Below are 14,459 nucleotides of genomic sequence, written 5' to 3'. Positions count from 1 at the left end.
CAAACAACAAACACATGCATGGCTCATTAAACAAAAAAGAAATCCATGAGCACGTGGATAGAGACTGATGCGATGGATTCATATTCATACAGTCATATGAAGACACTCAGTAAAACTTATTTTGAACCCTGGAGAGTGCAGAGATAAAGGCTACATTTCCATCCTAAACACTTCTTTTTATATTAAAAGAAGAATGAAAAAAAGAAAAGAAAAAGAGTAGTGAATAAGTATGAGAATAGAAAAATATATCAGCTGCTTATTTTTTTTATTCAAAAAAGCAATTTTCCTCAATGGCTAGATTGTATATATATATATATATATATATATATATATATATATATATATATATATATATATATATATATATATATATATACAGTATATACTGTATATATAATTTTCTTTGTTCTAATTCAAAGTTATTTTCAAAATGTGTTAATTTTCCTTTTTATTCCTAAATATTCACTTTTTAAAAAAATAAATAAACAAACATAGTTAGTCAGAGTCTTTGTTGAATAACTTGTTGTCTCTTCAGGTATTATTTCAGCTAATTCTGGTCTCCAAACTTTATTTTCACTGTTACACTGGATCAAATGATCAAAATTGAATTAAATGCATGAAACGAATCTTTATCTGACCTCTGAGCTAAAAGCCAAACCTCAGAGTGATCTCTGAGCCGACATCTTCATCTTTTTGCGTCTGTGTGTTGTAATAAAACAAAACGCATGTCCCACACCCAACCTCAGGCTCCTAATGAGGCCTGTCGCTGATAACGGAGGTAATCAGCGCAGCCTATCTGGCCTCTGCCCCATGCCGACATGCTGTTACGGTTTATTTACTCTCCCCTCATCCATCAGCACTTGCTCTATCTTTGGAGGGTCTTGATATCCTAAAATAGCAATAATTAGGACAGGGTGGGAAAAGAGGAAAAGTGAAAACGTGTCTCTGCCAGCGTACCCAGGGAGCGGACCCCCGGCCTGCCCCGTCCTCCGCCAATCTCTCCCTCCAGGCTGGCTGCTCTGTCTCCCCTCTGTTTTGTTTTCTGGAGACATAGGCAGCAGGCCGGCGACAACCGAGTAGGAGAAGGAGGGGTGTGTATGTGTGTGTGTGTGTGTGTGTGGTCTGCGTTGGGTGGTGATCTGCAGAGTCCACCAGATTACCACACACACTGACATCCTGGTGCTATCTCCGATCTCCCAGAGCTTTTGTTTGACTTCTTCTAATGCAGAATTAGTGCAGACAATAAAACCAAATAAAAACCTCAGTGATTAGCGATACAGGTTTACAAACTAATACACGCATTAATGCTTGTTTTCTTTAATCAGATTAGTTTTCTGTAAAAAAAATCTTGCACAGAAACTTGCACATCTGCTGCCCAGATCCACTCACTGTCACTTTCAACCACCTTCCACCTGCTTAGTTTTTTACGTGCATTTTTGTAGAACGGCTGATTATGCTGACTTCTGTCATAATAGGAACATTTCAGTAATAAATATGATGCCTAAAAAAAAAGAGAGAACTGCAGAGATGTAGAAACGTTGCAGCTGTTCTGTTATTAATGCAGAAACTGACAAGGACAGGTTAGGTACATGTAAAATAAATAAATTATTTTTAAAAATCAGTTGTAGAGGGAAGAGGCCTTTGTTTTTGGCAGCTTTTAATTTAAGTACACTAAAAAAATATCTTACATTAAAAGTAGTTGCTTGTATTTCAATATTTATGAAAATCAATGAAATTTAACTTTTTTTTTATTTATTTATATAGTTGATCAGAGTTTCCATTAACATCTAATTATTAACCCATGACTCTTCATAACCATTAGCAGCTGTTAGATGGTATTTATTTGCCCACCAGATTGTCAGGTGTAATGTTGTACTTGTCTGTCCTTCCAGTAAAAGGGTTTCCTGTAAACACAGCCCTCTTACTGTGTGTTATCCATAACATATTCATCAACTGTCTGCTAAAATATACCGTGATGTGCTTCCATCAGACAAGACTAAGTTTGAGCTTTTCAGCAACAAATATTCCAGGTGGGTTGAGGGTTTAACACCGAATGGACATGCGGTGAAGCAACTTATCCCCACTGTTAGGTATGGTGGAGGACCTGTGATGCTGTGGCCAGTCAGGTGTATGGTCAAGCATCCTGACTTCAATAAAAAAAAACATCTTTGGGATGAGTTAGAGCGAAGATTGAGAGCTACGCTTTCTCGTCCAACGTCAGTGTCTGCAATTTTGGGAAAACAGTGATCGTATTAAAGAAATAGATAAAAAAAAAAACTAGACAAAACTCAAGCATGTGTGTGTGAGTGTGGGTCTAATATTTGGCAGGGGGTTTATATTAAAGGATAAAACCAGCTGAAACTGGCCTGAGGTCAACACAGCGCCTCCAGGCGAACCCATGATGGAGAAAGTAACAACATCCTCAACAATGTGGCCTTATCGCGCCGCCATCTGTCCTCGCTGAGGGTGTGTAATGTGCATGTATGTACGTGTGTTGAGGCATGTTGTCATCATCCAAAAACCAACTGTAGAGACTTTAAAAAAAAAATCCTGAAAACACCGGCCAGTAAGGCGGCAGATTTAATTGGTTTGTCTGAACACACACAAACAATGACCCTAAACAGCCCCATTATAGTCCCATAATATAAACCCACCCTGCGTCCAGGCCTACAAATAGCCTCCACACTGGTCAGCAGCACAGACCCCGCAGAGCTGCAGTCCAGATCTTTGAGCGGAGAAACCTAAAGAGACTATTCAAGGTGAGCGCCTTCATATTTATGCCTCGTTCTATTGATTCCTGTACTGATGCATGTGCATGAATTCCTCCTCCCAGATGATCTGCTCCAGATGTGTGCTTCCACTGCTTGCTCTCTTCATGCTGTTAGAGCAAATTTCTGCTGCTGTGATACCAAGAAAACCCAAAAGGGTGAGATTCCCCGCCTCACACACCCGAACAGTCAGACCCAAACACCTGCAGGGATTTGGTGACGTCTTGGTTTCTGCTCTCAGGAGGTCCACTGGCCGGACCACGAGGTCTTTCACCACCTGTCCGATGCCGTGGACACGGGGGACCTCTCTGTGGGCGACGCAGGAGAGGTACGGAGGGGTGTGGACGATCCCTCCGAGACCCCCGTCGACCCAACGCTGACCGGTTCTGTGCAGAGCCAGAACAGGAACCAGAACCTGAGCAACCACAAAGCCAACGACAAGAGGTGAGGACGCAGGAAGTGCCTTTGGGTTCGGGTGGAACCCAAAGACAGCTGTTTGAGTTTATTCTGTCAGGAGGAAGTCCTTTTGTGAGTGCATGTTAAAAATAAAAAAGACAATTAACTTCAAACATGCACACTACAACAAATAAAAAGTATAGAGGTGGAATGACATCCTGAAAAGTATTGCTTTTGTAGATTGACAGGATTAAGTTGAAGTTTACAACTGCATAAAGGAAAATAAACTACAGGATGAATCGTTTTTAGCTGAGCTGAATTTAACCTTTCTGGGGACTTTCAGGAGGAAAATCGCTCCTCTGGACTCCATTGGCCGTTTTCAGATACCCAGCTCTCGAAACCGAAAGGTAAGAAATCATATCTCTATACAGAGTCGTACTGATGCACACAAAAGCTTTAAAATATTTTTTTTGATGACTCCTAAGACAACGACTTGATGCTTATTGTCCTATCTTTGGATGGCGGCGACATAAACGTGCCTCCTCATCCAGACTCGTCACTTTTCCAGCTAACTTCTAAATTATTGATCCAATATTGGCATGCTTAACCGAGCAATTATTTTCAGATATGTCGTATCTGAATGGCATGCTCGCTCGTCTTTGCCATTTTGAACAGCGGCAAAGATAAGTCTGTGTCGCATCATGTTTATCCCACAGGGAAATCACGGAGCACTAATTAAAAGTTCCTAGAAACATATTTCCAGCTCCGTTTGTTTTAGAGATGTCTTACTTTGTTAGGGCTGTGGTTGTTTTGGTTTACTTTTTGTCCCTGACTAAATAAATGAACTCAAAGTAAAAATTGGATTTTTCTAAAGCTGTCAAATTTTGCAACTTGCGAAATTTCAATTTCAGTATGTTGAAGTGTAAATTTAAAAAAAATCGAGAAATTTAAGGGGGATTTTTCTTTAAATATGGGACGGAAAACCTTCAAGTAAAGCAAATTAAAGCCCCAGCTTCACTGGAGTTGGGAAAATATATTTCACCCCTATATTTCATGAAGACCATACAGGAATAGCTCTTTAAGACGACCTTCATATTTGGACCCTGTTTTAAATCCCCAAACTATTTCCTGTACTGCAAACATTTTTAGTTTTCTTGGTAGTTACTTGTTTAGTCTGAGTTAAATTTGTTCCACTAGGAAATTCACTACATCACTTGATTTCAGTACGTATAAACAGTAGATTGGTGTGGCAGTTAAAAAAAGAAATGACACCAAGATTGTTATAATAGTAATAGCAGATAGATGAATTTTACCTTATTTAAAAGTCCCAGCGATTCTTCCGCATAATAAAAAAAGAAAATATTTAAAGTGTACTAATTGTTTTTTCCCCCCATTAGGAAAAGAAACCTGTCTATGGGGAAAACTGACACACCTCTCCAGGATCCAGGATTTTTCTGCAGCTATCTTTTGTATTTATTCAACTATTTGTATTTAATTCATGACCAAACTAAGGTGGGATTCTTTTCAAACATCTCCCTCTAGTGGCAGAGGACAAGCATAACTGTTTTGTTGTGCGCCTAAAACTCATTTAAAAATAAAAATGGTTTTACAGTGTGTGTGTGTGTGTGAAGTTATTGGTACGGAAAGAAAGCACACGATTTAAGATCCCAAAGATTTTTTTTTTTTTTTTTATTCGAGCTACAGTTAAAGAAAAACAATATCGGACTGCAGAAAATATAGACTTTGCTTGGGTATTCTCTCTTTTCACTTTCACATATGTACAAGTTGTCGAAGAACAGGATATGTACACAGAACTGAAGTTGTACAGAGAGCGCAACTACTCCCGGAGACTTGCTAAGACTCTCCCAACCAACAAAGAAATACAATGGGTAGAAAATAAACAACGCCACAACCTATGCAGCCTCAACTTACACTTTTGTACACAACTTTGTTCTCTAGGCGAGACGATCTCTTGTCCTGAAGCGGGCACATCTCTGCTCCCACTTGACGGGAAAGAAACAAAAAGCCAAGGAATAAAACAGTTATATGAAATAAAACATATTTTACAGCCGTTCATAAACGAGCCCAGGCTCAACCCTGACAACACAAGGAGCCGCAACCAGGTGCTTTACAACAACAAACCAAAACTCTTATAAAGATGAGATGATTAAAAAGAAAAAAACCCACTCAAAAACAACCAAGCTGAACAGATTTCCTCTGTGGATCTCGTTCAAAAGCAAGTTGGCTACTGATGACGGATTAATGAGCCAAAGACATTCAACTCAGTGAATGTCAGTGGAAACATATCTGGGTTTTTACTTTTTTTTTCCCCTCTCTCAACACTCCTGGGAAGAAAGAACAAAAAAAGAAAGATCTATATGCAACATACCTACTGCGATGAGTTTGCAAATTTTAATAAATTAATCAACTCTTGCGTGAGAGAAGCGAGAACTTTATACGCCGACGTTCGGGGAGCGCCACTGACTGAAATAAAGCGCCTCTGAAATTAAACTTCCAGGAGGGGGGGAAAAAAAAAAAAAAAAGCTGCCCGTCGAACATCCGTGACATAATTTAAGCAAATTAACTGGAGTGACAATTTCCTTTTCCTTTTGAGCTATACAATAAGTTACAATTTTAAGTCAATGCGAAATATACGTCTAACTTGGATTGGTATTCTTTTAGATACAAATTTACAAGTCGGGAAAAAATAGCACCCTCGGGAGGAAAAAAAAAAAAAAAAAAGTCCAAAATATGCACAAAGCCAATTAGTGTGGGAATTAATAAAGCAACAAATGGTTCTCTCTACTGCCACCGGTTCTTCACAGTCCGCAAAAAGAAATGGGGGTGGGAAAAAACAAAGAAACAAAAAAAAACACGCCAGGGATAAATAGATATGTTGTTTTTTTGTTGTTTTTTTTTGTTTTGTTTGGATTGTCAAAATAATTTGTGCAACTGCAGAACCAGTTGCCTCCCAGGTGAGAATTTAGGCTGTTTTGGCTGTAGGCATCGGAGTTAAGTGAGTTGTCGAGAGGACAGCGGAGAACGTCCTTCTTAGGTGTCCTTTTTGTGTCCCGACCGCCGCAAGTCTCTGCACTTCTGACAGTAAAAGATGTCGGGAACGTTGGACTTTTTGATCTTCGCGCACGACAGGTGCACCCATATGCCGCACTGGTTGCACTCGATCATCGGCCGCCCGGCGAACGGCTTCCCGCAGTAACAGGTGATCAGGTCCCACGAGTCGTCGCCTGCGGTAGTAGATTGAGAGATCGTAGTTAGTGGACATCAACCAATTTAGCAACTGGTTAATCGTCAACTGGAGTATGCAGACTGGACTGCAGGTGGACAATCATTAGTCAGAGCAGTAATTAAGCTAAAAACTGGGCAAAAATGTGCACATTTTGCAGTTAAGATCTTTGCCAAAACTCCTGCAGTGGTACAGTTGTAGCTTCACCCGGTTCAGATTTACTAACGGAAAGCTCTTATTGTATCTTAGCCAATAAAATGTTTACTTTCTTAATTAAAAACTAATTGGATTATTCATTTACATCTAATACTGAATTAAAAAAAAAAGGTTTGAAAAACCTGCAGGATGTGCCATTTTTGATCAGATTAATCCAGAGATGGGTCGATTACTAAAATAATCGGTTATCGTACCCGACTCCACCATGATATCTTCGTCTGCGATCCATGTCTCGCCCTCGCTGGAGCTCATCTCCGCTTCCCTGATGGATTCGTCGGGCTTCCCCAGGCCGTGGATGCTGGAGGAGGAGCCGCCGTGAGACGCCAGCTCCTCCCTGGCGGCTCGGACCTCGGCGTGCGAATTCCGCGTCTCCGAGTCCGTCTCGCTCTGGGCGGCGGAGCTCTTCAGCTTCTTCGCTTTTGGCTGTTTGGAGGAGTTCTTGCTGCGCTTGATGCGGGCCCGCTTCTCGCCCTCGCTGCTGCCGCTGTCCGGCGCCGTCGTGGCCGAGCCCAGAGACAGCTTTTTCAGCTTCTTGTCCTTCTTGCGCTCGGCCTTGGCGCTGGCCTGGCTGTCGTACAGAGAGTCTTTGAGGCGCATCTTGTCCAGCAGGGCGCTGTCGGAGTGCATGCGCCGAATGTTCTTGCCCTTGTTCGCGCGGGCTTTGCGCACAAACGTGTGGATGGTGTGGATGTCGGAGCTCCCGTCCGGCCAGGCGTTGCCAATGGAGCTGCTGCCCCCGCCGCCCCCGTCCGCCGACAGCCCTGAGCTGTGCGCCGAGCTGGACGAAGTTGGAGACCAGGAACTTTCCTGCAGATCAAACGTGAATATTAAGAGTTCGTCTCCGTTATCTCATAAACAGGAGGCACTAATGCTACATTTGAAGGTTTTGTTGGAAAAAAACCAAACAAACAAAAAAAAAACCATCCGTTTTAAGTGATGCTTCTTTCTAGGTCTCAACTTTCCTGCTTGTGAATCCCAAGCGATTCTCATGCTGCAGCGTTGAAATTTTTCATTTCTAAATCCCGTATTTCATCAAACTGGAAAAGTGAAGAGTTTTCCCAGGACCTTTTAGATCATACTGGACATTTAAGCTGCAAAACATATCAAATCCTACAAATCTCAAAAAGCACAATGAGAAAGTTGTCTCTTAGTCAGTTTGTTAGAGATGCTTTTCACTGCTTTCATTCGCATCTAGAGTAACAGACTTGATAAATCACTGGATTAGTCTAAAAACGACGAGATTTGGTAAAAACACAAAAACGGGAGATTCAGTGGTTAAAATGGAATCTAGACCAGACAACTCAGTGCCATTTAAAAACTCTGGTTTAATTCATGATCCTGACTAAACGAAAGCAGCTCTTATTTTCAACGAATGTGCAGTAATCTGTGGGTCCTTTGTCAGGAACTCAAAAATAGAAATCCGTTACACAAATAAAGTTCTAATAAAGACAAGTCAAAAGTCAGGCACCATTTAAACAAACTGGAGGCAAAATCCCTGATCACAAATTTGGAGTTAAAGAAAAAAGAAATATACATACATTTTTCATAATTTTATATTTCCAAAAGAATCAAACCCAGACTTCAGCACTGAAAATATCTCAGCTGGTATTTAAACTCCCACCCTTCAGAGGACATGTTGGCAAACTACAGAACCTCAACTTAACTACAAGAGAGCTGCTTTTTAAGATGCTGCAAATGTAAAAAAAAAAAAAAAAAAAAACACCTTTCTGTAAAAACACGTCACCCTGGCAGCTTTGTCCATCCCAGCAGACAAACTAACTCACTTTAGCGTCTAAAGTCTCCTAAAACAGCTGTGCACCGTTTCAGTGCTTGAGGGCCAGAATCCAGAGTGCTTAGGATGCTTCCCAGCAGTAACCCACCTGATTTTTATTAATGGGTCATTACCGGGGGCCTCTGCCACACTTGCTTCATTTATTTGAATCAGATTTGTTGAAGCAGGGACACGTCTTAATCAGGCGGGGAATCGGACACCGAGGGCTTCATTTGGACAACTGTTTTAGGTCTCCTAGGAACAAATGCTGAAGCAAATACTATGGAACTACAACAGCAGAAGAGTTTGTGTGCATCTTCGTGTGTTGCAAACTGATCAAATGAAACACAGCTAGCTAACATTTGTAGTAATGGTGTAATAAATGAAGAAAAAAAGAAAACAGCTCACCTCTTTTGGACTGGGGATGTAGCCTGCATAAGCCAGAACAAAGCTGCAGAACTTGTTGAAGTCCTCAACAGTCCTCTTTTTTCTTTCTGGGGGCTACAGAAAATAGTAAGGCTGCTGTTAGAGGAAGTAAATCTCATCAGCGTCAAGCTTCAGCCTACAGCTAACTCCAAATGAATGACCATAATAATAAATGGGCTCACCAAGGGCTCCGTTTTACACGTCAAAAGTGAATCTGTGGGAGACAAACAAACAAAACGTTCCTTTAAATTGCAACCGAGCCCGCTTGTGTGACACAAAATGACACTACATTGTTGCCTGAAGGAGCGCTGCAAGACGAGTGAACTAACACTAGCATTAGCAGGCTAATAACTTAATGGGGATTATTAACGACAAGCATGAAGGGCTTTATTTAAAAGTCTGGCTCGATTAGTAACTTTAAACTCACAACAGCGCCGAGAGGTGGGAATAGTTGCGACACAAAACCGAAGAAATCCAGCAGGCGACAGCGCTAGCTAATAGTAACACCCCCGAACAACCACAACGGAGGTCAGCTATTCAGTGTCTGCGAGTCGTTTTAAGCCACTCTAGTTCACATCAAAATGTTCATGTCAACCATATTTATGTATGTGGATTTAATCAGCAGGCAATCATCAATAGGTTTGCTCTGTGGAGCTGCTACTGGCATTTAAACTAAGGTTTTTTAAATAAAAAAAAGAGCTAAATGGCCAAACAGTTTGAAGATAAAGCATTAAATTCAGACAGTTGTGCTTCTCTAGTCAGACACACGCGTTACTTTTCATGTCGGTTGGACTCGGGCTGTGGATTGGTGTTGGTCATCGGTCACTTCACGCTGGCTTTTCTTGAAATGGAAGTTGGAAGGAGAAGAAGCTTGTGTGCTAACTTGGGGCTAGCGAGGTGCTGCTAACGTTTAATCGGGCGTGTCTGGTTTATTACAGTTCTTAACTTCCAATCAGATTTTAAAATTGCAATTTTTGGCAACATATTTCAATTAGTACTTTGGTTGAAAGCGCATTTAAATATGCCCAGAGATCAAATTATTGATTAGCTTGTATTTAGCTTTTAGCCTTAGCTGTATGATTCGGCGCGTTAGCTAACTAGCCGGACCCACATACCCAATTTTACCATAAAACTACAGTAGCTACATTAAAACTACACCCATTTCGCAGCAGTTATATTTTTTCGGTACATTAACAACATTAAGTGGATTAGCAGGAGGCGAGCACAGCTATTAATACAGCCTACCTACGCAACTAAAACGTAGCGGTAGCATTAGTCACAACTTACGGGGCTTAAAACCCGTAAAACGGCTGTTGACCGTTAAAACGTCGTTATACTGCAAATGTTGGAGCAATCACTTCTAAACGATCTTTATCATACATACCTTGGTGGTCAGACATTATGTCGAGCATTGTCGCCTAGCCGACGAGGCCCCGATTCAAGGAGAAGCCGCTTCTCAGCTAGCCGGAGAGCAGCAGCCTTCCCCCGGCGTGGTTGCACCTTATCGCCCGGGTAAAAAGAAGCCAATGACACTAAGGACTAGGGAGAGAAAGTCTTCGTGAAGACGGTCCACAATAGGACCAAACTTGTGGAGATCCCCTCGGTCAAGATCTGTAACAACGGCAGCCGTTAACCGAGCACAAACAAACCACTTTTTTTTTTTTAAAAAAGTCAAAAAATAGTAATTCCTCTGTCGCCTAGCGTGGCGAGCTTTTAAGATCCGCGTATTTCGAGCTTGCATTTGCAAAACCCATCGCTAAAGCGAAGAAGGAAGTGTATGATCCTCAAATTAGCACAAATGCTATATACACATTCATGGTGAGAAGCTCTCGCATGAAGTTTGTCGATTCTTCTTTCTGGGTGTACAAACCCACTAGACTTTGGGCTTTATTCCGCGCGGCAGCAGCTTCTCTAGGAGGCAAAAAGGGGAGGGTGTCGTTAGACAAGATCGCCCAGAAGAACACAGCGAGAGGGATTCCTCTTCTCTGATTGGTTTCCAAGATTACATAGCGTTCGCGGATAGGCTGGTAGGATGACAGAGGGCGGGTTCGGTCCGCGGAGCTGATCCAATCTACCACCAACCCTCCTGAAGCGGCTACGGTCTAATTCCAATTATGAATGCTGGGTAACGAAGTCTTTCTGTAGCACTTACACTGTCACTCGACAGTGACAGTAAACGCCCGTAAACTACATTACCCAGGTACCCATGATCATAGGAAGCATGGGATATGATGTTTTATGATTGTGGGCAACCAAAACATGCTAACCAAGCAAAACAAAATAGCTTAACAACCTAGAAATAATAGCTTTTAGCTAATTTAAATGTACACATGTATGATAAAGAGGTGCTATCCGTTTTTCCGTTTAATTAATTCAATAGTTTTTGTCTATTTTCTGTAGCTTAAACATGTGCTAATGGAGAAGCATGCTAATTAGCCGTAGATACTTGTACACTGTAGTCAACCATGTTGTCTGAATTACTGCAAGGCATTGAGAGTGGCGGGTTTCTAATAATACGAGGTAAACGTTTTTAATATTGCAGTAACGAATAACACTCTAACAGTTTGAGTTGACCTAATGCATTGCTAAACATCTATCACCAACAGACTCCTGCAGGTACTCAGGACGAGATCTTCTGAAGAGCTTCATCACTGCTGCCTTAAACAGGTACAATGCTGTGCTAATAAAAAATACAAATGTGAATTTAACACGGATTTCTTCATATTCTCTCAGGATCAAAATTACACAAACATCCACACTCATGCTTGATGAATCGTCCATTAACATTCTGTTTGTTTTGTCACAATCTGCAAAATTCTGTCATTTCTGGTTAGATATTCAATAACATGTATTGGCTGAAATAGTGGATGTTTAAGCTGGTTGGTAAATAATGGATGGAGGCTGAGAGCATTTCAGATGTTTGATCTTAGGCTGCTTTATTGAGTTTTAGTCCGGTTTTTCGACATCATTGTCTTATTGTGTCTGCAAGTCAAAAATATTACTGTTAATATTAGCAAGAACTAATCAAATACTGATCGAAAAAGAAACCACCTGATCCAAAATCAACACCTTTCAACTTGATTCAATCTGTGGCTGTCCACCTGGACAAACTAAAAAAGGGTTTATGGTCGGACAAAACAAATATACATTTTTCATAAGAATAAGAAGTTTGTGTGGGGGAATCAAGGTGAGACTTTCAAAACTAACAACACTACACCAAATGTCAAGCATGCTGGTGGTAACATCAAACTGGTCTAAGAATTTATAAAAGCAACTCGAAACTTATAAATTTAAATGAAGTTTAGTGTTTCTTATAGGAACAGTAAGAATTATGCCAGAAGCTTGTTGACGGCAATAAAAAGGGATTTTTTTTTGTGTGCAAATTTCTATGTTCCATTTATCCAAACATTATTTAAGTCTATGTATATTTGAACCTGGCTGTAGAAATATTACCTTGGATAAATTGGAGAAAATCCGCCATAACCTCAAACTTGTGCATTAAAATCTTGTTTTTGAAAATCAATTAAATTCTTATGTTTTTCTCCGGGGGTGTACCCCAGAAAACCTCCAGCTGTCATTATGCCCAATGACAGCTGGAGATAGGTATTGGCTCCTCACGCAAGAACAAGCCAGTATAGATAATGGATGAATGTATATTCCTGCACTGAAAAATAACTATAATCTTTTTCTAAATATATTTTCTGTTGCCAGGGAGGAAGTTATACATATCCTGTGTTTTGATGTGAGTGAAGAAGAGCTGAAAGATGGATTGAAACCTTCAGACACTCAGAGGTAATTGAAACCAACAGAAATCAAATAGATTAGGAAACACATAAAATTCTGCAGTTACATCATGACAAACTATATAAATCTTCAAGGTTTATAAAAAGTTTTTCAAAGCACAGTAATTAAACCAAAAAATATTTTTATTTTCAGGCTACATATTCACAATGCCTATTCAGATCCCCTCGGGTGGACTGGTCACCCAAATTTCACAGTTCAACAGTTCAGCTTGGAGGACCTCACAAACTTGGTCAAACAAACATCACAACCAAAGCCAGCTGTGCTCGTCATCGATTCTCTGTCTTGGATATTGAGACATAAGACTCCGCCTGCTGTCTGCCAGACACTTCAGCAGCTAAGAAAAGGTGAATCAAACAACTTGTTTCTGTCATTTGGGGCTTTAAGTTGCTGTAGAACTTTTTTCCACTGATGTATTATTTTCTATTTTCATTAGGGGGAGCTGTGAGAGCTGTTATTGGCCTGCTCCACACAGATATGCATCAGAGGGGCACCGTGGGAAGCGTCTGCCACTTGGCAACTTCTCTCATCTCCGTGGCACCTGGAGTGAAGGGAAAAGAAGCGGTGGCAAGAGTAACAAAGCGCTCCAAATCAGGGAAAGTTATGCAAGATGTAAGAAGCATTTATATGTAGGCTACTTTGTTTGGCTAGTATTCTGCTTTGAATTACTGACAGCTTTCATTTGACCCTCAGGAGGAGATATTCTGCATCGCAGAGGATTTCACAGTGACCATTCTGAGCAAGCCCAGCCATGCTGAACATAAAACCAATAGCACAGAGGAAGAGCAGGTGCAGTTCAACACATCCTGAACAGAGTTGGGACTCATGAAATGACAGGTGCTGAAACTGATCCTCCTTGTGTGTCAACAGACGGACCCAACAGCTAACTTGACCTTCAACCTTCGACTGTCTGATTCAGAGTTAGAGGCCAAGCAGAAACTCACCCTGCCTTTCGTCTTCAGCAAAGAGAAGTCAGAATCTCTTCAATGATGTTATATGTCCTTACATTTAAAAGGTTTTTAAAACTATATGCACATATTGTAAGTTGTAAAATTGTCTTTCTTTTAACGTTGCAGAAAAACGGCTCTGCTCCATCCAGGTCCAGGTTCTGGGCGGATTCTGTATGAGCCTGATGCCAATGATGACTATGACCAGGAGGACCCTGATGATGACCTTGATGTCTAGGGTCAAGGCATGATGAACGCTGTTCAAAAGATATTTGCATTATCTCCTCTATGCAGCCGAAATAGTGCAATTATTGACGTCGTTTCCTTCCTGTCTTATCGAGTTTAAAGATGCTAAACCACACAACTTTAATTTTCTACAAGACATCTATTCAATCTTTATGAAATGTAAACTACTTCTTAATTTTAAACTTTATTTTTTGTTATGTTTAGTTTTTCAGATCAATAAACAACTGATAACTTTTTTTATCTAAGTTGTTGATGTTTTTAGGAAAGATGTACGTTATGAATTAGTGTGGTAGCTTCTGTTTACCCTCTCTGATAGTAGTACTGGTATATAAAATAAAAAGAGTGTTATGGGGGAATACGGTCAAAGTTATTGAAAGAACTAATGATTATATATATACATATACTTATATAAGTTTTTTCTACAAGCCTATAGCTCTCAGATGTTGCATTGCTGTCAGTCTCATTAGTTGTTTTCATTTTTTTCAGGAGTAATTCAAATTCAAAAATACTTTGGATTCGAAAAGAACGTTAAATACTTTTGCATGCATCCATATGTATTCAGAATCCTGAGTCAGTACTTCTAAGAACTATTTACAGCTGCACGTCTTTTAGCGTTTGTCTGTTCCAGCTTTAACTTGCAGACT

At 40.5% G+C, this 14,459-nt stretch overlaps 2 protein-coding genes across 2 annotated transcripts; one reads left to right on the top strand and one right to left on the bottom strand.

The window, feature by feature from the left end:
* Positions 1-5,775: 5,775 nt before the first annotated feature.
* On the bottom strand, positions 5,776-10,748 carry phf23 (PHD finger protein 23). The gene is made up of 5 exons (XM_005804785.3): positions 10,206-10,748; positions 9,004-9,035; positions 8,804-8,896; positions 6,819-7,431; positions 5,776-6,409 (listed from the first exon to the last, which is right to left on the bottom strand). Exons 1-5 carry the CDS (start codon positions 10,231-10,233, stop codon positions 6,216-6,218), a joined length of 960 nt encoding a protein of 319 aa, XP_005804842.1. The 5' UTR covers positions 10,234-10,748; the 3' UTR covers positions 5,776-6,215.
* A 273-nt stretch (positions 10,749-11,021) lies between these two features.
* Positions 11,022-14,167, top strand: elp5 (elongator acetyltransferase complex subunit 5). The gene is made up of 8 exons (XM_005804784.3): positions 11,022-11,341; positions 11,428-11,488; positions 12,533-12,613; positions 12,758-12,969; positions 13,059-13,234; positions 13,316-13,411; positions 13,493-13,593; positions 13,699-14,167. Exons 1-8 carry the CDS (start codon positions 11,287-11,289, stop codon positions 13,805-13,807), a joined length of 891 nt encoding a protein of 296 aa, XP_005804841.1. The 5' UTR covers positions 11,022-11,286; the 3' UTR covers positions 13,808-14,167.
* Positions 14,168-14,459: the final 292 nt, after the last annotated feature.

This window comes from Xiphophorus maculatus, chromosome 14 (genome assembly GCF_002775205.1).
Source record: "Xiphophorus maculatus strain JP 163 A chromosome 14, X_maculatus-5.0-male, whole genome shotgun sequence".
Lineage (NCBI taxonomy): Eukaryota > Metazoa > Chordata > Actinopteri > Cyprinodontiformes > Poeciliidae > Xiphophorus > Xiphophorus maculatus.
This window is presented reverse-complemented; position numbering and strand designations above follow the sequence as displayed.